This window comes from Chroicocephalus ridibundus, chromosome 10 (assembly GCF_963924245.1).
Source record: "Chroicocephalus ridibundus chromosome 10, bChrRid1.1, whole genome shotgun sequence".
Taxonomy (NCBI): Eukaryota; Metazoa; Chordata; class Aves; order Charadriiformes; family Laridae; genus Chroicocephalus; species Chroicocephalus ridibundus.
Window position 1 is genome coordinate 4,881,820 of NC_086293.1, and position 26,582 is coordinate 4,908,401.

The following is a 26,582-nucleotide window of genomic DNA, read 5'->3' on the forward strand; positions in this document are numbered from 1 at the left end:
AAACCTGTTCTGAATTCAATCTTGCCCCTGGTTTCTGCAGCTGGTTGGACTAGATGACCTACATGACCTCCTGAGTATCCTCATACAGGAAGCTAACAAGGTAATTTAAGCAATACTGTAAGTTATCAGCACCTGTCTAAAAGAAATGCATTCTTTCCTCTATGAAAAGCTAGGTTACACCTGGCATTACATTGGCTCCATGAAGGCTATTCCTGTTCTCTTCATGCATTTTGTTTGGCCACTAAGCAGATAAAAGATTACATTTTTTAAAGGTATGATACAGAGACCATGAAATCTCAGTTCTACAAGCTGTGATCATAAAAAGTTACTTCAACTCTTTCCATACTCATATATCATCTCTCGGATACCCACTCTTAAACTGACCAATTGCAGATGCTTGTCTTCTTAACTTTGCTTATGGATTTTTATGTTATTTTATTTTTTCAAGATGTCCTACTTATATTCCTTCAGCCTACTGGCTTGCTGTGATGACTAAGGTATTACACTTCAGGCATTTTCAAGACGATTAAGAACCAGACGTTGTTCCTCCTGTTCCAGCATGCTCCATGTATTTAAGTGGCCTTTGAGACCAAATTTAAAAATCTGTAAGCCATTTTCAACACCACAGATTCTATTATACTAACTTATACATTAATTTTACCCCCACTCTGAGATTTATAACAGAGCCACAGTAGTGAACATAAGTTTTTCCTCCCACCATTCATCCCTGCAGGAAGAAGCAAAATTGATAAAAAGAAAAATAACAATAGTACTATTGTACACTGACTAACACTTCTTGCTGGGAAAGGAAGAGAAGCTACTGATGCCCTCAGGAAATTCAGAAAAAGTTAGAATATGATGTTGTGGAGAAGCAATGTAGAAAGCTATGCTTAGAGAATGAAAAAAACTGGCAAAAAAGATTCCTTTTGTCACTCATGGTTTGGAAGCAATTCCATAAGATCACAAAATATTATTCTCTAGTTCATAAATATTCTTGAATTCCCTTTTGGTATAGGAGTCACGAGTAGACAAGTTTTGTCTGTTATTACTGTCTGAAGAAATGGCTGCAGACATACAGATGCAGAGGAGAGCAATACATTATTGACGTTACATGTAGTTCCAAACCTAAATCTCTATGGGAATCTGTTGAAAATATATATATATATATCATCTAAAGTTTGTGCTTCAATTCATCCTGTGCCAAGAACAATGATATTTAAAGAATACGGCTTTTTGGTACAAAAGGCTACAGTTACGCTACCCACTGAGGTGAACACGTTCTGTTGGGATAGCAGAAGAAAGTATTCTACTGTTGCTCCGTTTTGCCATATCTCAGCTGCTTCACAGTATAGCGATAAGGTATATTCCTATGATATGGCTAGCTTCCAAAGCACACTTGCTCTTATAAACTTCCCTTTTTTCTTAAAGACACTAATTCTTTATTTCATTTCTACTTAATGTGGCAACAGAATAGAAAACTCAAGCAGAAATAGCAAACCAATTACAGCGACTAGAAATACCTAACATTTCAAACAATACTTTGTACCAGCATAGGGATCCAGGAGTGTTGCTGCTTTAACTCATGGGACCCTTTATGTTCACAGAAGTGAGATTTAGGTCAGTGTTTGAAAAGAAGGTCTTCTGAGGAAGAAACGGAAAACAAATTTATTTCAACTGTATCGAATTGCTTAAAAGCCTGTTTCCACTATTGGTTGTCATCTAATAGGTACAGTAGAGATGTTACAAAAATCTGTTGTAACCACTATAAACAAGCCTGATGCCAACCTAAATCCTAGCCCTTCTTTTTCGCTGAAGATTTCCTTGAATAATTTCCACTGGATAATTTCAGCAGGGTAAGAGGGAAAGCCTTGTCCCTCTACAAATAACAAGCTATAAGGAAAAGAGATCAGCCTAGATTTTATGAAGAGTCTATGCCAGAGGCTCCAGGCTTCCACATTCATGTCACACATCCTATGGCTCTTGCTCAACACTAAGCAACAATGCTCCTGGTGGCAGTTTGCCATAAGATATAAAATAATAAAAAGTCATTTTGATTATTAGTCACGGCTGTTTACTCTTTGTCTCTTCCCTCCCCAAAGGAGACCAGTCCACATTAAGGCATCTTAATAGACAATAACTCATTCAAATGCCCAGCCATGCATATGGGACAGACGGGCAGAACAGTACTTACAGACGAAGCAGGTATTGGCAACTTGCTCTGCTCTCAGAGTGAATTATTCACATAAACACAGTAAATATTAGATCCCTGAGGATACTGCAATGTTTTTCACTCAAACAGCAATTACCTGAACTGCATTTCCTAGTCTGAGCTTTGAGCCAAATAATACAGTATTTTTTTCTTTAGTATTATGACAGGCAAGTTTGCATAGATGATCTTAATGGAAATAACAATGTTGAACCAGTATTTAATTATTAATCTTACATACATTTAAATCCTATTGGAAAGCAGCAGATGATGTGCATTCTCAGATACTACTTCTACAAATTAAAAAACACCAAACCCCCTAGATATCAGATAACCATGGGACACTCTATAACAACTCCTACAATTTTCAAGCATTACTGTTCATTGTAGAAAAGTGTAATGTCATTTTCATTAAAAGGGAGCTTGTAGCTTTGCAGATCCCTCAGACTGTCTTTTTTTCTTCCTTAACAGAAGTTGAGAGAAAGATAATCAAGGGCCTCATAGGCATTCTGTTTCATACAAATGGCAGGTACTACTAAGATCACAAAGCCACACTCCTATGCCAGGTAACTAGAGGGATGAAGGAGAAGAACAAACTAGATTATTTATTTGTTTAGTAAAACAAGCCTTTGTTTGGATATTTTAATTTCAGTGTGCGTAACAGAAATGCCAGATGGCACCAGATACATAAGGGTGAAACTCCATTTTGGCGTGCGTATTAAAGGAGGACAGTGATTTAGAGGGGGCCACAGGAAAGCTAAACATGGATAATACCAGAACTATAATGTCTCCAGGACTTTTATTCACGTATTAGAAGCAGTAACTTTACCAAAGGAAGTGTTTGCTACTCAGCAATTACCTTCTGTGTGAAACCCAGACTATGGAATACACATGTAACAGCTGAACAGATCATCTCAGATCCTTCAAATTAGCAAGGCTTTGCGCTTCACTGCTCACGCTACGGTATCTGTTTTAGAGAAGTCTATATAACTGATTCAGTAACACCGTCAGAGATCCTTCAGTCTGCTTAGAGGATACAGGATTTTCACTGTATGATCTAGCAGAGGAGACAAGATGCGGTGTCCCACTCAGTCCTAGAAAGCTGCTGGAAGATGTTGACCTTTCAAAAAATACAGAGATGACATAAGCTTAAAAAGTCCAGCTTTGAGGATTTACTAGAATTCGGCAATCGGAGATGCCACATCCTAAGCAGATGCACTAAAGCAGAGCTTCACATGAGCAAAGGCTGGTCAGATCCACCTTACTGGCCTACTAGTGGGTAGTCTTGTGTCCCAGCTAGGCAGCCTTTCTGGAGACGTGTGTCGAACACCATCAGAAGATGATCCTGAGACAGCTATCAGAAGCACGAGAAGCCACATTTAAATATAAATAACAAAGTGAATACTTTCACTTTTGTGTCTAATAAATACACCATCATTTAAATACATAGTCTTTTACCTGACATGTATAACCATGACAAGATGATGTAATTTGCTATTTTTTTCCCCACTTGTGCTAGAAGAACTGCTGTCCTATTGTTCGACTCGTCTTTTACGAGTCGATGCTTTTAGCACAGGTATGGAATCATGCCATCTCATTCCAGATGCTAGCTCCAATTTGTTAAGTATAACTGTCTCCATTCTTTTCAAACAGCTCCAGATAAACTACAGAAGTTTAATATTTCTTCTTTGGACTTTGCAAAGCACAGTAGAAACTGCATAACTATTTTAAGAGACAATGTGCTTTCCCAGTATCTTTCCACCACATACCGTCTAACAATTATGGTTAACTCCATGGTTATACCATTCCATGACTATCTGTCTACACATTTCTCAGAGTATGAATTCAAGAAAACACAAATTTTTAATGTAAGAAGAACTCTGAGCACTCCACCTCCTAGGTAAATTTGTCATTTCTGAAGCTTAGACGACTCACCATCTCCTCATCCACTGACACTCTGCAGAAGCTCTATGTGGAGATGAAAAAGGTTCTGCTGGCACACAAAGGACTTGTGGTAACGTACCATTATTCCTCCCTTCCCCCCCCTCAGTTCTCATATTTGGATTACTAACTTCGCTGCAGCTTCTGCAGAGCTGTGCTTCAGGATCATGTTTCAGGATGTAATTAGCCTTACAAAAAAATGAAGGGAAAATGTTTCAGTCATTTTATTTTCCATGCATAAGCTACAACTTAGGGTGAAACCATTGCTGTAAATGGACAAAAGAAAAGTTTTCCATGCTAAAACTTCAACAAAAAGGTTTGCTGTTTATAGATGATAGGCTATGCAGGCAGGAATGGATTCCTAAAATATGAACTGAAGAAAAAAGTTCTAATTTTAATAGACGTTTTTATGTTAAGGCTACGCTTGCCAAAATGTATTATCTTGGTAAAATAATAAATCTACATTAAAATCATGCCACCTGGAAACTAAGTTTTTAAATACATAAACCAGAACTGAATAAAAGACACATTTTTCGTGTCTTTTAGAAAACACTCCATTTTCCCGTTCCTTATGCAACCAACTGTAAGTACTGAAAGAGAATTTCCAGCTGTGCCTTGTCAGCCTCCGGACCAAACATATTGTGCTGCTTTTCATTTTCCTTAAGTGAGCTTTTTAGTTCTCCGAGTAACAGTATTATCTGATTCTCTGCACACAGAACAGAACCGCGCTTTGTCCCCAGGGAAAGAAGCTATTTCAGACTTAACTAAGGAATCATCTAACATGTTTCAACAATCCTTACTGTTTCTCTGTTTGTTTTAAAGATATCACTGTGATTTTGTTTCATTTGGAACTGGAGACTAAATGACACCAAGCAGAATCTGCTGTTAGGTTAGATGACAAGGTAAAATGTTTTAAATTTTAAATTACTGCTTAAGGCATGGTGTTGAATGGCTTAAACTACACGTTAACTTTGCAAATATGTGTGAAATAATATTAGCTGTATTTAACAATACTGAACATAAATGCTTTTCTAGATAAAGTATGCAATACCAGTTGATCTGCTTTTTGTTTGGTATGAATGTTTGCCGTGCACTTCAAGCTTAAACTAACTGAAAGTGCAACTAGTTTTGCTGGTATGGCTGGATGTAACTCATTTCTATGCAATAAATTTAAAGAAGGGTATGCGAAAAATCTCGGTAAATCACTTTAACCCCTGCGTATCATGAGAAATAACCTTGACATCCTCGAAACATGTTTGAATTTAGCCTGAATAGATAAAGATAGATTATTTAATAAATTCTGATACCTTGCTGTTTCTAAAGGGTCACTACTTTAAAAATTAACTATTTCCATTAACATAACAGCAAAATGACAGATACTAAACTTAGTGAAGATAAACATTTTGAAAGCTACAAACTACTGAACACATTACATGATAAAAGTAAAGGCAATAAAGATGCTTACACATACTATGCATGATCTAAACATTTATGGGTAAATTTAAAAAAGGTATAGCAATGCAGCCATGTTGAGAGCATCTGGCAACACAAAAATATAATAATTTCATTATATTAGCTATCTAAAATTTTATCTTGATATGTAATCATTTATTACAAAAGTCATGTAAGTTGAATAGGTTGAATTTTCCCCAAATTAAAAGCTCGCTGACACCATATTAAATATAACTTCCTCATAGATAATCTGAGGGTACCAGTCACGGGCAGTAAAGGCCCAATGCACTTTTCTTGTATGATGTTCACAGTTTGGGCCTTAAAATGTGAGACAACACTTATTAAATAAAACAACGAAAGAAACTTAGAAACAGCTCAGTATTTAGCATCCAAGGAACACCATTTGTTTGCAAGTAGCAGTATTAAGCTTTCGGTACTGAAGAGTTAACTTGGTGTGAAAATATAGCATATAAATTCATGTATGGGAACAGGATTAGTTTATAAAGACATTTTTTGGAGGGGTTCTTTTCTGTTTTTTTTTTTTTTTTAAATTTGTAATTATAATGTATTTTATGAAAAAAAGTTTCACTTTAAAATAATTGGATTTACTATAGAGTTTTACTCCATATTGAAGTTAACAGCAAAACTCTGAGAAATCATTTGTACAGTAAATGTAATGTAATTCCCCCCATATTATTCCTGACTTTTAAAAATACATGCAGGGAGAATGGAAAAGTATTTCAGTCATGCCATTATATGCCTCTGGTCACAGGAAGAAAAGGTTAAGCATTAAAAACCCACAAATGTAATGTAGCACTATTGTAACTACATAGCTATGGCATTATTATAAAGCATACTATAAAAATGTGACCATAATTAAGATGTCACTAACTCAACAGAATGAATACACATGTTCAAGACTTTTCTTTGTATATTCAGTTTTCCCTAAGGGCTCTTTGTGTGTTTCATTCAAACCTGTGGAACAGAAGTTTACTGTGTAATTTTATAGCCCATCATTACCACGCAAGTAAGTTAGAAACCAAACCCATTAGGTCATTTGTCCTGAAAGCTGAGGTACTAAGAAACAAGCATTTTTGGAAAAACAACAGACATCATCAAGGCAGAGCACAAGCTTCTGCACCTCTTTGATATGTTAACGAACAGTAATTTCTGTAAATAAAAGGCCAGCATAAAGTCTATACAGCATTTTGGAATAACTGATTTCAAATGGTTAGAAAGCAGCAAACTGAAGTCTGGAATAATTTCAGACCCCTGCTGTTACATGAGACTTCATATGGATTTGTGTGAGACGCATCTCAAATTCCCTTTATATGGGAATAAAAGATTAGCTTAGTTTAACAAAATCCTGCAAATTAATATACTTATTTGCTATAATATTTAAAATTAAAATAGTTGAACACAAAAACTACAATATTAGAAATAAGTAAAAGCACATTGTTTTAAGCTTATTTACTGCCAACTTCCCATTTAAAAAACCGAATATGAAAATTAGGCTGTGGAAAGCATGAAAAACATACAATCAATCACATGCCTTATGTTAAAGAACAGTTAGGCAACTTGTACCAAAAACTTGACCTATTACATAAATCAGACAATACCAAGATGCACAAACTTTTAAAAAACATCCGATTAAGGCAAAAACACAGTTCAAGTTCCTGAAATAATACTATCCTGTATTTATACAATATGTGTAACTATAAGTTGTCTAAATCCAAGGTGAAACACTACGTGGAAAGCCAGACTGATGAGCATTTAGAAAAAGCATTTTTTAATCCCCTTAAAACCTCCTTAAAGAAAAACCATGGACATAATCTAAGCCTTGTCTTGGACACAAAGACTAAGCGCTCTAAGCCTCAAGTTCTTCTCTAATTCTCAACATCACAAAAATACTAGTGTCTTCAGACTCTATCGTCTCGGTTAAAATAGGCCACTGGACAACAGCGGTTCCTTTTTGAATGAATTATACTAACACAGCTATGACAGATCATTAATAACTTTGGATATGCACAGACTTATTTCCACACTGATATAGCCACTGCTGGATATGCTTCCTATGCATACTCTTGAATCTTGACTGCTCTGTTTCGGAATGCCACCTATTGGTGACAGTAAATGGAATTTTTCTGTCAGAATCATAAGACGGCTCAAGATATATAGTCATTTTGAATTTATTAGAAATTAAATGCAAAACACAACCCATTATAGATCAACCTTTTTAGACTACCTACGCTTAATAAAAACTTCCACTAGAAAAGCAGATCTGGGATGTCAGAAATAGCGTTATTGTGATCAAGCTTCCAAAAAGGTCTCCTCTACTGCAGAACCAAAAAAATTCTGTTAAAGAGCAGCATGGCTGGAAACGGAAGCAAAAGCAACATCTCCTTTTGTCTACGGTGAAAAATACCTTGCACAGAAATGACAAACCAAAAGCATTTGGGGCAGAACATCAGAAATTCATTGGGGATTTTTCTGTTACTTTGCCATCCTCGTGTTCAGAAGTTACAACAACCTGAAAGAAATATTAGCTATCAAAAAAGTGAAGAAACACTTTACAACTCTCAGGAACACCCTTGCTGGAACCGGTAACAACTACAAAACTACAAATGCCTGATGGCACTGCAAATCTAAACTACCTGTTTAAATGCAACCCCAAATGCAACGCTAGCACCTCCTTAGATGCGTGATTAATTTTGGTTAAAAAAGATACTTCTAAACACAGTATGACTCATTCAGTGGTCAACTGATGAGTCCGACTTGATTGGACGATTGGATGTTTGACTCAATTGGCAATTGGACTCAATCTTAAAGGTCTTTTCCAACCTAAATAATTCTGTGTGATTTTGTGATTGTGATAAAATAAAATATCCTTCTATCCAGCAGTGTATTTGAATTTGACTATTGTCCTTAAGGGCAGAGAACTACAAAAAGCAAATTGCTTACTCGAGCTCTCATAGTCAATTTGTTCCAAGAGGAAGCTTGGTTGTATTGATCCTCAAAGTATTGGTCCACCTGCTTGGAAAAGTGCACCATATGACTGACATAACCCTAAAAGCTCTCTAGGTATCTAATTTTCATGTTTTTTTCCATTTCTAGGATACTTTGAGGCACACAAAGACATGCAGGCTACATCATTAGTCTATTTTTTCCTGATTGTCTCTCTGTGCGTTGATTTTTCTCAAAATGAAACCAGTGCACTTCTCAGGAGGCAAAGGAGGAGAATGCGCGGCAGAGGATTGAGAAGGAGCTCCTCAGCAGGGCACAGGTCCCCAAGGCAGCCGGAAATGAAGCTTCCAGCTCCTGTTGCTGGAGTACCCAGCATACCTCTTATTAACATCGATGACGGTGTTATGGGAGTATTTGATTCTCTCATAGGCTTGGGTGGCCATGAATCTAGTTACAATGTCTTACCAGGTAAGAAAAAAGCCTCTCTACTACTTAGAGAGGGCCCATTTTTCCTCTTGATTTCAAATGAAACATTTAAACTCATGAAAGGTTTATTTTAGCTCTATTTGCAACAGCTAATGAAATAAACCCCAACTACCTTTTTGCTAACCTACTTTTGTTGCCTTTTATAATAATTTTGTGGTTACCATATGAAGCTTTTTAATTTTCTGTGCTTAATCCTGACAGAGAATCCTGCTTTGCCATGTAACAGTAATATTTTCTGCAATTTTTCTGCATTCTCATTTCATTCTATCTGATAGAACTTTTGTTAGGATATTTTCGTAACTTCAAACATGTAGCAAGTTTGAAGGCCATTTTGAAGAATTCCTTGCTCAACGTATCTCTTAAGTGAATTAATGTTTCACTGAGGCCCAAAAACCAATAACACCAGTGTTATTTAAAATGGATTCAAGTTCTTATTTTTTATTATATTTTTGAAGAGCAACGTTCTTACTATATGTACATGCAACATTTTGGGAATAAGTCTTTATTTTGTAAATAAATTAATAACACACATCATAGTTGCACTAGGAAACTTACATTACAAACAAGGCCCTTAAGGTGGAAAACTAAACTAACAGAGAGAAAAAAACCACACATTCAAGACCAGATCCCTATTCTCCATCTATATCGAGACCTGGATTTATTTAAAAGAAGTTCAATAGTATGATTTATATAAAACTTGCCTTTTTGGTGATCTGGAGGTTTTCATGTTGCTGTACTAATATGTATTTTATGCTTTTTGAAGGAGACGTAGGGAAAAGGATTTGATGTCTTACGAAACGAACAAAAGCATAATTTCATTGATCTTTACTGAAACCTGCCTTAGTAATCGTTAACAGGCCTCTCTCCAGACTCCTCAAAGAATGCAAGACTAGGGAGGGATTGAGATCTGATAGTTGTTAAGTGTCTCTTTGGTCCTTAGTGCAGCAAAGGAAGGGAGAACTCTTGGCTCTGGGATGTTTGTGATTTTACGTTCAAGGTCACAAATGGGAAACTGCAACTCACAAAACAGGCAATTAAGATTCCCAAGAGTCTAAAAATCAGACTAAAAATCCATTCTGAAGATAAGAACTTCTGAATACTACTATCAGTATTTTTCAATTTTGAAAGCCCAGTTATTAACCAATCAAAAATTATTGGGTTGTTAGAACACTACATTTATTTTAATAGAAAGAGGCTCAAAGGTTGAAGACAAGACACTGGATGTTGTGAGGAACCAATACAGGGCTGTGTCCACTCTATAGCTAATATATACAAAGACGTAGATACTTCCATTCCAGAACCAAGAGATAACACACTGAATAAAATCACCTTATGCAATTTTATGAATCTTATGAAAAAAATAAGCATGCCCTGATTACCACTGTTCTACATAAAATTATAATAATCTATTTCTATAAGCAAGAAGTTAAGCCTTTTAATGTGTCACACAAGAGATGTGACCGCAAGGATAACAGGTCTCAACTTCAGTGGCAAAACATATTTTAATCACAGTCATTTGTGTGACTCCTTACTTTAAGAAAGGCTGAACCATTTCAGATCAAATATTTTTAAGGGGTTTTAACAGGAAAACTAGCAAAACTCTTGACTACAGCATTTTTAGTGTGTACTACAATATTACTGTTGTAATACATATTAGTCATGTCAACCCTTTAATTTAAAAATATTTTTTAAATTAAACAGAGGAAAATACCACATAAATAGCATATGCTTCATGTAAGATATTCCAGTGTCTCTGTCAGAGACCATCAGTCATGCTGAAATAATGCATGGTTCTTCGCCCCTCCCCACCCCGTTTGTTTCTATCTGGACTTGCATCCAAAAGCTGAGCTAAAACCACTGAACTCATTTTATTTGGAACTTCGTGCTGAATTTACACCATATTTCCAAAGGTTAAAAGTCCTGTGCTCATCTGCCAAAGACTTCAACCACAAGGTATTTTTCAGTCTAGCTTTTAAAGTTCAAAATTTTTTTAAGTTAATGTCAGATTTGGAAAAAACAGAGTCTATTAAATAATAGAACACTATTATTAATCATACTTCAGAACAGAAAAAAATGCAATCCAAAACTTAATTTTCATTCTCCTAGCTACTTATTTTGCTCTCAGTAGCTTAAAAAACAATTTACAGATAACATACACAGGATGAATATTAACAGTTTAAATAAAGTTGTAACAGTAATCAGATATATCTCCTTCCTCTATATAAAAATCACGTGAATCATTTAAATGAAATCAAACAGTTCACCACAACATAAAAGAATTTACAGTCATTTGGTCTTTATAGACTACAAGCTACCCATTAAGCAGTGCAGAATGGGACGTCCACTGTTGCACTATTTCTAGTATCTCGTAAACCTCACTTCTCCCTGCTCGTACCATCGTACTGAAGTTATTCAGTGGATAGGAAGTTTAAGGAGCATCTCAATGCAGTCTTTACTCTGTCTCATCGTGGTTATGTGAATTCCAACAGAGTGACAACTAGAAGTTCTGCAACGCAATAAAAGGTTACCTCTTTGCCTTTGAGAACAGACACTTGTCCTGTCTATTTAAGTGACTCTCATGTACACAGAACACAAGATAATTAGTTAAAGACGCCTGCAGTGGCCAAGGCCTGATAACCCATATCTTTATGCTTATTCAGACAAGATTTGCACCAACTTCAGATACAGTCCAACAGCTAAAACAAAATAAAGAATTTAAGGAAGCACAGAAGAATTTCCGTCTCAAGCCAGATACGTTCCTCCGGAACAGCTGACATTTTATTGTTTAACATGAGAAAGTGTAGTGCTCTTTTTGTGTTTCCTTTGGAGATTATTTAAAAGAAATATTGTGGCTTCCTGGCAAGCACATAGAAAACAGAAGTCAGGATCCAGCAAACAGCTGGATTACAGATACCTGGGTAGAATGACAAGGGACTTACAGCTAACTAACATTCGGCCTGGGCTAGCTCATCTCCTCCTTCAGTTAACATGGCTTGAGTTGATTTGAGCACAACTTTATGCAGTTTTAATTATGCATACATATCCTGGATCTTCGAAAAAAAAAAAAAAGATGCAACTGTTCAAAAACTTAATTTCTCCCCCTTTCTATCCTGAGAATAACTTAAATCAAAAGAATAACTTTTAAAATCAAAGGAATAGAGGAGCATACAAACAGGATGATTCAGATAACGAATTTTTATGTCAGAAAACAGGTTTGTATCCAATCATCTTTACACAGAAGGGCAAAGGAACACCTTTGTTATGAAGCTGAGAGTAGGACAGCCCTGAAGGATTTTGCAAAATGCCTCGTTTTGAGTCAAATATTAATTCCAAGGCCATGTCAAAGCAAAATATCTTGTCAAGACATTTAGAAACTATGCTGAATACTTTTCCCTTTAAAACTGAACAACCAAGCACGGACCAGGACTGAGTGTGGGAAAAGCAAACCCTGCAAACAATCCTTCCAAAGATAATTTGTCTATTGCAAATGAAAGTCTCCTGTAAATTCAATTAGCATAAAATTTTTCTACCGTATCGGACAATCCTCATCTGAAGGAGGAAGTAAAACCAAATAGGGAAAAAAGGAAATCTTTTATTTATGTGTAGGGAAGTACAAAGTTCCTTAGAAATGGGTTTTCAGCTTGAAATGAACACTTCAGCAATGCATTCTTACATTAGAGGAAAAGTAAGGTGTGTAGGGAGTACAGATTCTCAGAGGTACACTCAAAAATAGGAAAATAGGATGAAGAATCTCAACCTTGGCTTTTGTTCTCTCAAAAGACAAAAAAAACCCCATCAAGCTGAAGTGCAATGTTTATCCTGGAGTCTGAATAAGAACTGCCTAGGGAAACTTCTGCTGAGGTAGACTCCATCACTGGAAGGAGAAAGAGATGTGAAATAGTTTCCTTCACAAGTCTTTACGCTCTCCAAGCAATTTGCCTACTGAAGATCCGAGTATAGCTTACAAAATAAATCTCTTCTACATTTCTTTCTGAAAATTTAGACTGGTACCCTGAGGAATTCTCTTTTTTTTTGTAGATTCATGTCCAGAACCTTTAGAGATGAAGTATTTATTCGTACAAGTTGTTCAAGCCTGCTACTTTCCTAGCAAAGAGGTTTTTCAGACAAAGCAAGTTACAGGCTAGAGGTGTTTGCTATCTTACTAGTCATTACAGAATGGACTTTACTTTCATTAAGCCTATGAGCAGTCACTATGAAGTGAATATTGTTGCTACTACTAAGCTGAAGAAAACACATCTATGAAAAATAAGGAATAAGGATAAGACACTTAGAATCGGGTGTATTTTATCTATTTTCAAAATGAGAAGAAAACAGTAATGCTTCTTTCCAAAGTTTTAAAACTGTTGGTTTTATTTCAGTTTAAGCTGTTTAACTCCAATTTTCTATTTTCTTTTCTTAGGAAAGAAGGGGCACTGCACAGCTAATGGGATGATTATGTATGATAAAGCTGTCTGGTCTCCCAAGCCCTGCATTACCTGTCTCTGTTCAAAAGGAGAAGTGATATGTGATACAACCATGTGCCACCCGCTGAAGTGTCCCAAAACTATTATACCTACAGGAGAATGCTGCCCGGTTTGTTCTGATACTGGTACGGTGCACTGTAATATTTTTACTATTTTAAAACTAACTCATGCAAAGCCTAACATAAACACTACATTTAATGATATCAAGGATTACAAGGTACACATTATCCTTCTATAGAGAAAACAAGTCCTGAATTACATGGCAAGAGCAGGTCTTCATAATTTCTACTCCAGTTGACTTCAGTTTCTCAGAGTACACTGACTGCGAGAGTTTGATATAATATTTAAAGAAAAGAAGATGTTAGGTATGCAACAGTAGAGTTAATTGTATTTCTTTTTTTATTTTCCCCTTTCTGTTTCTTCCCTCCTCCCTTTACAAAATTTTGGTAAACATATGAAGAAAGAACATCTAGTTACATTTTATATCCCACTTCCACAAAGGATCTATCAATAACTACTAGCCATTATTAATCTATTAGACATACATAATAAACATAATACAGTTTACAGACTGGTAAATCTTTGTTAGGAATGTAAAAACATGCACCTATTTGGTATAAATCAAGAGAAGAAAGTCAACTCACAATGGGAACAACAGAACTACAATCTTGCTTGTTCTTTATAACAATTAAAACAAAATTGGTATCTTTAGAAAGAAAAGGAATGGAGGAGATAAAGACGAAATGTGATTTCCTTCCCCTACTCTGAATACCTTAAGTCTGCAAACTACTGAGCTTCACCTCCTCTTACTGTAAAAATATTGTTTCACCCCGTGTGTGTGTGCATGTGTGACACAGAAATGCACTGAGTAGAGACATGATAGAAATTAACTGTAGAACTGGAAGTCATGTTGATTGAAATAATTAAACTCCTTTTATTTGAATTGCCTGTTACGTGAGTACAAACTGCACTTTGGCAATGGAGTTAATCCATTTCCCTGGTGAGCTCCGTACCTGCACCCATCTCTGCACCTGACAGTCCCTTGCACAGGAGAACAAGTCTTAACCTTTGTGAATTTTATTCAGTTACTTTCCTCCCACTCCCAGACATATTCGTTTTCCTCTTTAGACACCTCTATCAACACAAAACCCTAATTAATATATTAGTTCAAAAAGGAAGATAGTGAAGGCTATATTAATCTCTTCCCATTTTTTCTGGAGTTGCGATGGATCACGCCTGTCTACAAAACTTCTGTATCGTTGGCTTAATCATTTCTCAGTCAAAGTATATCTTTTTCTGTCAAGCAGTAATGTAAGACCATATTTTAATTCCTTCAAATCATATTCTAAGGGGAATACTATTCTTCTATAGTTATCATATTTTTATTATATGAGGGAAACAATGTTTGCTAAAACTTTAGTTTAATATTTTGTTCTCATTGCCTCTGGTTAGCCTCCTCTTCGGATTCAAGTATTATTTCACTGGATGACATAAGCGAGTTGTCTGGTGATTCTCCAGAACCCAATGGCCTTGACAATGTCAACATATTGTCAGCACCTACTCAAACTGAAAAAGATGAGCTGCTTAGAACAGAAGCGGTGGAGTCTATAGAGAAAGAGGGTCGTAAAAGGGATGAAAAGAAAAGAAAAAGGAAAGGCAAAAAAAATCGACGGAAGTATAAAGCCTATCACAGAGAAAAGAAGCCTATCACAAGAAAGGAAGCCGCAGATGAAGAAATACAACACGAAAGTGATGAAGATGATGGTACTTTCAGAACGCCACCTCATTTCCCAATTCCTGTCCCACCCATAGAAGCTCCTCCTTTGCCATCTGGATGTTCCACCTCAGACACCACAGTAAGCTGTATTAATGCCAAACTTACACAAATACCACCAATCTCAGATCCAGATCTAACAAGTCTAGACCTTACAGGTAAATAATGGGTCTATTTTGCACATTTTTTCTCATGAAGTAACATCATCCATTCTCAAATGCAGTCAATAGTAGTATTAACATTTTGTGATTCCTTATTGTAGAAATGTATTAGAATGAATTTTACAGCTAAGCCTTACCAATAAATACTAATAAGAATATATCTAACACACAATTATTGTGCATAATACACCTATTTTCGTAATATAATTTTCATGTACAATACTACACTGTCATTCATAACTCAAACTATTTTCTTGAATTCTGTCCTAGGAAATAGTATCACTACTATCTCAGATGAAGCATTCAATGGGATCCCTAATTTGGAATGGATTGATCTGAGTAAAAATAATATTACATCTCCTGGCATAGGTCGAAAAGCATTCAAAGTAAGAAAGTCTAACTTTTCTACTATCCTATGTCTAATTATTGCTTAAAGGACAATTATTGCTTAAAGGAAAGTTCTTCCTGCTTTTCAGTCTATGGATCCAAACCACTTTGCATCTAGTATGAGTAACTATTGTATAATTACAATGGAGTTAAACCTGGGTACTTCAAGAAATCTCTCATCATAATCAGGAATATCTAGAGATTTTTGAATGACATTCACCAAGTATTAAATGTTAAAAAATAAAAGAGACAATTTTCTGATATTTTATCAGTTCCAGTTAAGAGATTTCAGAATTGAAAAGCTCATATTCCATTAACAATACTTGAGATACTCAGGCTCAACATTTGTAAATCTAGATATCATCTTTCTCATTACATTAACTCTGTAAAGCTTACGATCTTGGATTCCCCAAAAGATCTGCTAGTGCCAGGTCTTGCTATAAAAATCCCCTCAAAAGAGTTGAGCGTCATTGTATTCTTAGTTAAAATTAACCTAAAATCATTTTTGTGGCTTCAGTTTTTTTCATTTGTGAACAATATTATGATCTGGAACGTAACAGCATCAAATAGCATATACCAAATACAATAGCAGTCCACGTAATCAGCTTTGTGCTTATTGTTGACTATCTTTAATGAGAAGCCTTCAAGCGTAGCTGCTTACTAAAAGAACAGCTTGCTTATAAAATAGTCCAAGAATCTTTCTATATTCAGTCTTTTTCTTGCAAGGGAAATTGACATGGTAACAGGCTATTCAAGTGCATCTACATATCCCTCACCTGAAGACAGAACAGTCCCATAATAATTTCTCAGGCAAGCAAGCACACACAGGTAGTAAATTCAACTCTGGAGGTAAGGCATCGAGGCCTTGCTTTTTCAGGCAAGATGAATACAAAAAGCATATGAACACCAAATCAAATTATCGCCATGTGTTTTTAATTTTGCTTCCTGACGTATGAAATCAGTCTTTTTGTAGGACACTCTATATACCACCTCCCTCCATATAACATGAACAGCTCTGGCTGATTTCAAACAATTTCTGTTCCTACGACTCCTATGAAATCAAAGTGGACGGAAAAGACAGACGAGGAAGGTGTCTCAGTCATGAGATAAATTTTAGTGAGGCTTATCTCACACCAGGCAGTTAAGACAAAACTGGAGGAAAGCAGGCTTCAGTGGATCCACAGCTAAAACAACTCCATCTTTTTAAGAAATTCTCACTATCGCATAATGTGCATTTATCAAAATTAAGATATGATAATTTTTCATATCAATTTTTTTTTATGCTGGCTGAAGTCATAAAAATCCTAGGTCACTGAAAAAGTGGCTGTCATTATGCTTGAGTAAAGTAAATTTGCTGACTTACAGAAACCCATCAATTTACTCTCAAATTAAGAGTATAAATGCATAATCTATAAATGTATGTACTTTGAACTCCTAAGTACTGCAGTAGTGTAGTTAAGGCAATACCTTCATGACTCAAGGACAGTAGCAGTAATACAAGTAGTGATGAGTGAATACCTGCAGGATGGCCATGGGGAGGGTTATGTGCTCAATCAAGCTCTTCCGGTTACACGTGACATTAACAGTTGTCTTTGTTAATATTTAGCATAAAGAAAGCAATTAATTAGACTGATACAAGAAAAACATTTTTATATTTAAAACACTGGATACCAGTGCACTGCTGCTGAAAAACTTCAAAACAAGTGTGTTCAAGGAAATGTTAACTATGATTACACTATATGTTTAACAATATATTTTACACCTTGATAACCTAAGTTCTCTTCTTCATCCCTATGATTAAGATCCTGAAAAACCTAAAACGTTTGTATTTGGATGGAAATATGCTGGTACATGTTCCCTCTGAACTGCCATCAACTTTGGAAGAAATAAAAATAAATGACAACCACCTTCACGCTATTGATGAAGATGGCTTACAAGGTATTTAGAAAACTAAAACTGATCATGTGAAAAGATTAAAATAAATTTTAAAAGCAGAATGTTCAACCAAATGCATCCATTTTAGTATAACCAGAGAAATAATTGCTAGCTTTTTTTTGGCTAGTTTTCAAAAAGACACAAAAGCTGAAAGATTTGCGTGACAGTTTTTTAAAATTACATTTTCCCTTCTTATGCAATTGCACCTCTCCCAAAGAAACTTATATTTAAAGGTTACTAAATAGAGATGGATTTGAAGTATGTTGAAGATACCTACTCTCCTGACCCATAACCTAATCACTTTATGTGTGGTGAAACTATATTAATTATTTTTTTCAATTACATGAAAGCAAACAGAATTTAATGTGCATGAAAAATAAGGCACAATATAATTGGAGTAAACCATGGTCATTTTAAGCCAAGGTAAATGTGGGCTAATACAAAAAAAAAAAAAAAAAAAAAAAAAAAAAAAAAAAAAAAAGGACAGACAGAAAGGGTACCTTCCATGCCATAATTTGACTGGCTTTTTTCTCCCTTTCCTGCCATTGAAACTGGATCAATTTAGTGGTACAGCTCACTGTGGAGCAATATAAATGCTTGAGCTAAGACAAAAGGCCAAGGGCTGCAAGAGCCTTTTAGTTTACGATTATCAAACTGCACTGTTCGGAGGAGCTATACAAAGCTTCTGTAAAAAAAGAAAAGAAAAGTTATTTGCATTATTTGTGAACCTATTGTTATGAAATGTTACTTCCTGCTTACATACGTTGATCAACACTGGTTTCTGCTGTGACCTGCATTTGGAAGGCTGAGGAGGAACACCAGTATAGCCCATGAAGGGTTCTCAACACAGTACAGTACGTGGTTGAGAGTAGTAAAGCAGGGAGGGGGAGGTAGGAACCCAAAGAAAGAGTAACGTACCCAGGATCACATGAGTGACTGGGGACCCATGGAGATCCTCGGGCAACCGCACAAAGGTCAGCACCCACATAGCATTCCAAACTTCGGCTGCACGTAACCATGAAGTTATAAGGCCTAAAGGGTAGCGCTATCCTCAAGTCTTAACAGCTGCCTTTTCATTTCTAAGTGGGAGAGAAAGCTATAAATAAAGCTCTAGTCAATCTCTAAAGTTCTACAAACTAATAAACGATATAATTCTATGATTATGAGATAATAAATGAAAATCCTTTTACTACGTCTTCATTGCCGTGAACTGATCTGGGTAAGTTTAAGACACTTAAATTTTCAATATGCATTTTAGCAAGATATGAGATGGCATTAACAGAAAGTCCAACTTTTTCTCCCCAGATTTAAAGAACTTGGTCACCCTGGAATTAGAAGGAAATAAACTTAGTGAAGCGAATGTCAGTCCTTTGGCCTTTTATCCTTTGAAGAGTCTCTCTTATTTGCGACTGGGAAGAAATAAATTTAGAATTATCCCACAAGGTCTTCCCGCCACGCTTGAGGTAAAAACAAAACAAAAACCACCAAAAAAGCCTGCAGCAAGAAAACTTCATTTTTCCAGACATTCCCCCCCCCCCCCACTTACTGCCTTACTATCGCTAGGTAGAGATAAACTTAAATTTTATAAATTTGTTTATATATATACTAATAATTTTTATTCCTAAATCACTATTTCTAATTTTTGGTTTGTTTTTTTAAGGGATGCTATCTGGAAGGTATTTTCTTCTTCCTTTTCAATCTCTGTCTAGTTTAATTCCCTGCTTATCTCAGTCTTTACTTCAAAGATAATTCTTGCTACCTATTAATTTCACCATCTCTCTTCATTCTGTCTATCATTTTGCACTTTCTCATTTCAGTGTCCTCATATTTATTTCCTTTTATACTTGGGATCTTCCATAGTCTCAAATGCAAGGAGAAACAATATGTTTTCTATAACATGAGCTTCTCCCGCAGCTACCGCCCACAACTTCAGCCTGATGTTCTCCATTACTCATTCATTCGTACGTTACATTTTTCTTTTTTTCCACTTCATCCCTCCTTGATGAAACAGGGAACGCCTGGCAAGTTTTTCTACACTTCATATGCTTTGAGAACATTTAATTTTAAATCAACACCTAATAAATTTACAAGCAATGATTTTCAGGCTACGAATTTGCTTTTCTGTTTTCCCAAAGCCTTCCTCTACAGGTCCTAAATTCTATTTCAGGTGCTACATATATTTTAGTCATTGGTCCATTTCTCTTTCATATCATAATTACCCTACATTACAAGCCATTATCAGGAACCTAATCTGTGTAAAACTCTCAGTTTTGATACATTGCAGACTCACACCATTAAGTTTTGTAAAATGTTAACGTTTTACGTTCCTACAAATTTGAAAGTTTCAAAGCTCACAAGTGCCCAGCAAAAACATTAGGCAAGCAAACCCCTTCACACTGTTCTCATTAACAGCTTTCCAAGACACAAAAAACCCCAAACCAATCCGAAACAACTTCTTGTCAGTCTCATCACTCTCGCATTATATACTCTCGCACTGCACAACTTCAGGCAAGACAAAAGCTACAATTATTTTTCTATTTGATCTTTCAAAGCAATCTGTATACTCACGAGAAAAAAAAAACAATTGCTTTGAAAAAGTGTGTTTCTGAAAGTCACGCTACAGCTACAAACTGACCCTGACTCAGATTATTATTCCTATATCCAGAATTGAACAGCTATATCAGGTAATACGGAGGATAGGTAACAGCTACATTTTGCAATAAGAAAGAACAGCATATTTTGCTTTCACAAATTTTCTTTTCAAATGCCCTTACAGGAGTTATACCTTGAAAATAATCAAATTGAAGAAGTGTCAGAAATTTGCTTTAACCATACCAAAAACATAAATGTCATTGTGCTAAAGCATAACAAATTAGAAGAGCACAGAATAGCACCTTTGGCTTGGATAAACCAAGAGTAAGTACGAATCATTTAAAATATAATTATTTCTCTGTTATTAGCGAGTCAGATAATTAAATAAATATTTGCATTTCATTACTTTTAACTTGAAATTGTAGTTGTCTTTTGATTTGCTTGTTTTCTGTAGCTAATTTGTCTTAATTTTCTTTGCTTAAATTGTATAATCTAGGAAGTATTCAGTTGGCTTTAAAACAAAAAGGTCTTATGCCTCAAATCCATACCATATTAACAAAAAATTCTGACAATCCAATCAAAAAATGAACATTAATTATCAATAATGCTCCATACATGTATACTATAATTTGATATTAATATATCATTATCTCACAGGTAACTTAACAATAATTGAATATTGTCCTAGCCTTATTTCCCATTAGATTAAAAATTATAGAAGTAAATAAGATGCAGCTGCATTGTGTAGGAGTAGAATATAAGCAGAGCAAGCAACGAGAATGAAAGAAGCAAAAGACAATAAGGCTTTTGATTCTTCTGGGAAATGATTTGCTAAACTCCATAGGGTACCGTGCCATAATCTATCAACTGCAGCCCTATCAGCTGATTTCTGGATTTGTAACCTGCTTAATGTGAAAACAACCGCACTGTTACTAACAGCTTCTCTCCTGTCTGGAAGCAAAGCACATTCGAATGATTCTAAAGGAGCCATTCACAAAATAATTCAATTTCAAATGGGCATTAGAATTAAATTTAAAAATCCATGTCAATGAGATAACCACTATAGTCTCAAGCTTATAATGTGTTTTCCACTGAAACTCATTATTGCAATTCAGCAATGCTTATCAGTCACAAATTAGTCCCTTGGGTTTCCCCTATTCAACCTTCTCTCTGTACTCATTATGGTACGATCTCTTCCCATCAACAGAATCATTGTGTTTCATTGACAATTAACAGCTTCAATTCTTTCTATTCCCACAGTAATTATGTATGACTATGTTCCATAAAATGCATTCTGTTCCGTTAACAGAAACAAATTTCCCTTTGAAATGTAGTTTCCTTGTAATCATGTTAAGCACTGGTTTGTACAGAATGCAGCATTGACAGTGCACTATGTTATAATGTTTTCATCCCCCCCACCCCCCCTTTTTTTTTTCTCCTTCAATGCAGGAACTTGGAATCAATCGATCTCTCTTATAACAAGTTATATCATGTTCCCTCCTATCTGCCAAAATCTTTACTACATCTGATACTTATAGGAAATCAGATTGAAAGAATTCCAGGATATGTCTTTGGTCACATGAAGCCAGGGCTGGAGTATCTCTACCTGTCCTTCAACAAACTTACTGATGATGGAATAGATCCAGTATCATTTTTTGGAGCATACCACTCTCTAAGAGAGTTGTTTTTGGATCACAATGAATTAAAGTCTGTGCCATTTGGAATTGATGAAATGAGAAAATTACGTTTTCTAAGACTGAACAATAACAAAATAAGGTAATTTCCAAGCTCTTTTGTACATTAATAGCATTAAACTAAATGTCACAAGAACTTTTTACTTTAAAGTAAATTTTTTTAAAAAAATTATGAAGGAGGAGCTAAATCCCGCTTTTGCTTCTGCAGTATTTCTGCATATGATAAGTGAGAAGTGAGATTTAACCCTTTCTTACACCTCTTGAAAATGCTCACAAAGATGCTGAGCACCGGTTGCCTCCAGGAAATTCATCTGTAATACTGCCTGGGCCACAAGTTCACTGGAGCAGCTACAATTTGATAGGCACAGCAAAGTACCAGCTTTTCTGCTCTTGGACCGGAGCCCAAACGTTTTACAAAATCACTGGAAGGAGCCATCAGCTGTCGCTGACCACTGAAAGTGGCCTTTCCCCAGGTTTGAAGTTAATTTTGAAGTCAGTGAAGTTAGTTTTCGTCCAGCAACAAGTGACAATACTTTTCTCAGGAAAACTAAGTATATGATATACATGAGAAAACAATGCAAGGAGAGAATTTTAAAAAGAATGACTTGCAAAAGTCCTCAATAAATATATTATTGAGAAAATGTAACGCACTGAGTGAACATTTTCAAATCTCTAAATAACGAGCATCTCTGAAATAAGTTATGAGGTTATGAGTTATCTTGAATAACTAAGATATAATTGCTCCCACAATGTCACAGGACGGTCCCTCCAGAACGCATCTGCAGGGCACATATCAATGATGACGATGTTCACGAGAACAGTGAAGAGGAGGAGAATGAAGAGTCACACCTGGAGCACGTTCATCTTGAAAACAACTACATCAATACAAGGCAGCTGTCACCACATGCATTTTCATGCATAAGATCCTATTGTAGTGTTATTCTTAAACCACAGAAGAGCAAATAAACACCCAACTTTTGTATTGCAACCCCTATCTCTAGAAACACAGCTTTATTTATTCTCTGCTACTAACAGGTCTGTTTATTTCTGATTTAAACTCTTCTTACTACTATAAATAAGATACAGTATATTATATACTGAAGCAAGGTAGTAGTGTATTTCTTAGTATTGTTTCATTATACAAGCATTAAATGTAAAAATAGAAGCTTATGTCCTAAATTTTTATTTCTATTGACAGAAATTTTACTTAAACACAATTGACCATACCGTGCCCCCAGATACACTTCCACAAAACTAGATATTAGAAAAGAAGAATATAATTAAACCCTCAACTTGGTCCTGTCCTATTTGATTAACTGAATTTAAAACATTTTAAATGGTACCATCAGCTTTAAAAATGATACAAATTAAAGTCCTTCAGCTACGAACATTCTAGCAGTGCAAGAATCAAATTTCTTAAAACATAGGTGGACGGTACTGGATTTTCTACCAAACATTTTGCAGTGATAAATTCTCTTCCAACTGGCATTTCATGGAAAAATGTTAAATTGTTCATTATAGAAAGATGGCCCTGAAAACTTAGCAGATTCTGTGTTTGAGTACAGGGAACTAGAAGAATGAGCAATTAATTTCTATATGGATGCCTTTTTTTTTTTTAAACAATGTTTATTTGACATTTTTTAATTTTTTATTTTTTTTTTTTAACTCAAGAGTGGTAGGTCCCATTCATCCCTTCAATAGTCAGCTTGCTAGCTTTTTATACTGTATAGGATCAGGATCGTGTTGCCCTTCAAGGGACTAATTAGCCTTTCTCAAAACTACAAAATTCATTTAGTGGTTATTTTAAAGCTTCTACATAGTCACTTCAGAGACAATGTTAATAAAGCACTTTCAGTAATATATTTGATATAAATGTCTGCTTAGATATACAAGTGTTTGCAAACAGATCTCTGCTTCCCTAGAAAGGGGTTCCGTCTGTTGAAGATGTTTTTAATGTCTGAGTTCAAAGAAAAGAAGCGTTTTTAATATTCCGCTCCAGATTTTAATATTTTTCTCTAAAGTGGTCAAAAATTTGATAAAAATTAGTTAATATTTTTATTTTAAAGAACAATTTTAATAAAAATCAAAAGTCATTCTAGCATCTTTTGTATTTCTTGAATTCTACAGTCCTTTCTCATAAGAGTAGGCTGGTGGTAGGGAACAATTACAGATGACTGGCAATTCGCTATTCTTCATGCAATTACTTTCCACTTTCTCTGGGCTATTCTGCGAGACATAAAAAAAATATGTACTTTGTTTTCTTCAGTACTATAGGTATGCTGCCTAATCATTTCGTCTTCAGAATGGATTGGAACAAGGGATGAAATGGCTTAATGCAGGGTTTGACTTTTTAAAGGCATATAAAAGCGGTAAGCAACTGCACAACCTACTAAGGACACACGTTAACTACTGAAGCGTAACTTTATTGCCCTCACTCTGGTAGTGAAGGCTTCACCGTGTATTTCCCACACATTCCAATCTACTGCCAACGGTCATGTCGTATAATCAGCATAAGCATACTGTTCACACAACATTTAACAGTGAAGGATCTCCAAACATATTTTCTTTTTTTTTAGCATATATGAACACCTCTTGTCTTGTTTTCTCTAAAGCTACACAACCATGACAAAAACAAAAATCACATTGCTTTATCTCAAAGTTCTCTTTTTTCTCAAATAAACTATTACCTGCAAGACACAATGGTACTTCATCTCCAGCGAGTCAAAAGATAATGCATTTCATGTAAGAAACAATCCTAAGATATGTGGATTTTTGTAAAAAGAGTGTTTTGGATATTTTGTTTGGTCAGAAGACATAGCTTAGAGATTTGCTAAGTTTGGTAAAGAATGGTGAAATCAACAGGATGAGTTTTCACATACAGTGTTCTGGTTTGGGTGATTTGATTTCATATTGCTTGTGCACTTTCAACACTTGATTCCTTCCTTTCTTTTCGCTTTGGCTAATATTCCTTTGTCTTTGTCAAACACATTAAGTTCCCCATACTACTGCTTTAAGAGACTAAAAAACCTAAATTATTAAAATGAATACTTTAATGCTAAATAACTTCATTGCTAAATAACTTCAGACTTACTTTGCAGCACTGCTGAGCAGTGCTTTCAGAAGCTTTATTAAGCATTTTGAATACACGTATTGACGCAAGGAGGGATTCCCTGGTAAACATGCTGCTGTATTACACCATTTTACGCATTCTTATAATAAATCTAAGCAAAACACCATGTATTGTTGCAATTCTTTTCATTCAAATAGAGTATTTTTCTTATCAAAACACTCAGGTTGATTTTATAAGGCCCACTAGAAAATCTCGCTTGGATTTGCATGGGATAACACCACTAAAATACAGACGACTAAAGATTTATTGTGAGTATTAAGATACTTTTTTCTCCAATATGCACTTTTTCACTTTTAAGACATCATGAAAGTGAATTTTAAGGAATGAATTTTATGTTTAAGATTTTTCCTTTGGCCATTTAATACAATGGGTATCAAGCTTATCTGAAAGTACGCTGCGATAAGTTGTTCCTACGAGAAGCACTCGATAACGTAACTCGATCTAAAATTATGATGTAAATATAACGCCACAGTAGTGAAACAGAGACCAAAGGAAAAACATTTTGGAACCAGAACACAACAGTAGCAGAGACAGAAGACCACGGAGGAGAAAGAAGCCAAAGGATGGAGGGTATGCAACATATGGATGCTTACTCACTCAAGAAATACACAGACAATGAAACTCGGATAACAGCTCCATATGCCAAATGTAAGCAGTTTATATCTGTTCACTCTTCAAAATTACAAACTACATTGGAAACGAAAAGGCTTTATTATAAAAAATCCCACTACTTTTTAACAAGGAGCCTCAATGGATTTTATAAACACAGTAAATGGGAGTAATCCATTCTACAGCTTGTGACAGGAAGACATAGAGAAGTGACCTGACCGTTCTTGGTCAAGAAAAATATGGGAACAAATTCAGAATCTTTGGACACCGGTAGGACAAAAATATGCAAGGACAGCTCAAGTTAATCCCCCTAGAGCTACTATGTATTCTCCAACATATATTTGACCAAATAATTAATTTTTGGAGGCTTACATTGGAAATTAACATACTTTAAGAAGGCAATTAGATTGAGAATGGAGTATAGTTCTGCTGAAGTATTATCAAACTCAGAAGTCTTATAAAATTGTATGGACCAAACTCTGTAACAGCCATTAGATATTCCTGTGGAATTGAAATAACTTGTTTGAACCTCAGTCATATTGGTTCTTTGAAAATTTCCTAAGTTTCTGAATTTGAAGCAATTATTAGAGGCAATGTTTCCTCTAAGATAAGGTAGAAGATCTTTCTTTAAAAAAAAAAAAAAAAAAAACAAACCAAAAAACCCAACAAACAACTCAGAAAAATAAAGATATCAAATGCCTCCCAAAGTGAGATTGTTACTATTAAATCCCATATGTTGAGGCTGTTAGAACCTCAGAGACCCCAAA

At 35.3% G+C, this 26,582-nt stretch overlaps 2 protein-coding genes across 4 annotated transcripts in view; one reads left to right on the top strand and one right to left on the bottom strand.

Moving 5' to 3' along the window:
- Positions 1 to 26,582, bottom strand: part of CENPP (centromere protein P) — a 152,243-nt gene that overhangs the window by 36,270 nt on the left and 89,391 nt on the right. The gene's annotated exons all lie outside the window — the stretch shown is intronic.
- ECM2 (extracellular matrix protein 2) lies at positions 4,878 to 25,302 on the top strand. Its single transcript, XM_063348108.1, has 10 exons — positions 4,878 to 5,049; positions 8,714 to 9,031; positions 13,470 to 13,658; positions 14,986 to 15,465; positions 15,739 to 15,854; positions 17,658 to 17,793; positions 19,096 to 19,253; positions 20,567 to 20,706; positions 21,832 to 22,158; positions 22,835 to 25,302. The coding sequence occupies exons 2-10, from the start codon at positions 8,737 to 8,739 to the stop codon at positions 23,040 to 23,042; spliced, it is 2,049 nt and encodes a 682-aa protein (XP_063204178.1). The 5' UTR covers positions 4,878 to 5,049; positions 8,714 to 8,736; the 3' UTR covers positions 23,043 to 25,302.

What these genes read in the sequence shown, in the direction of transcription:
- ECM2 (XM_063348108.1), top strand. Translation starts at nt 8,737, where the DNA reads ATGCAGGCTACATCATTAGTCTATTTTTTCCTGATTGTCTCTCTGTGC. An exon ending in TAGTTACAATGTCTTACCAG is followed by an intron (nt 9,032 to 13,469) that starts GTAAGAAAAAAG and finishes TTCTTTTCTTAG; the next exon opens with GAAAGAAGGGGCACTGCACA. An exon ending in TGATGAAGATGGCTTACAAG is followed by an intron (nt 17,794 to 19,095) that starts GTATTTAGAAAA and finishes TTTTCTCCCCAG; the next exon opens with ATTTAAAGAACTTGGTCACC.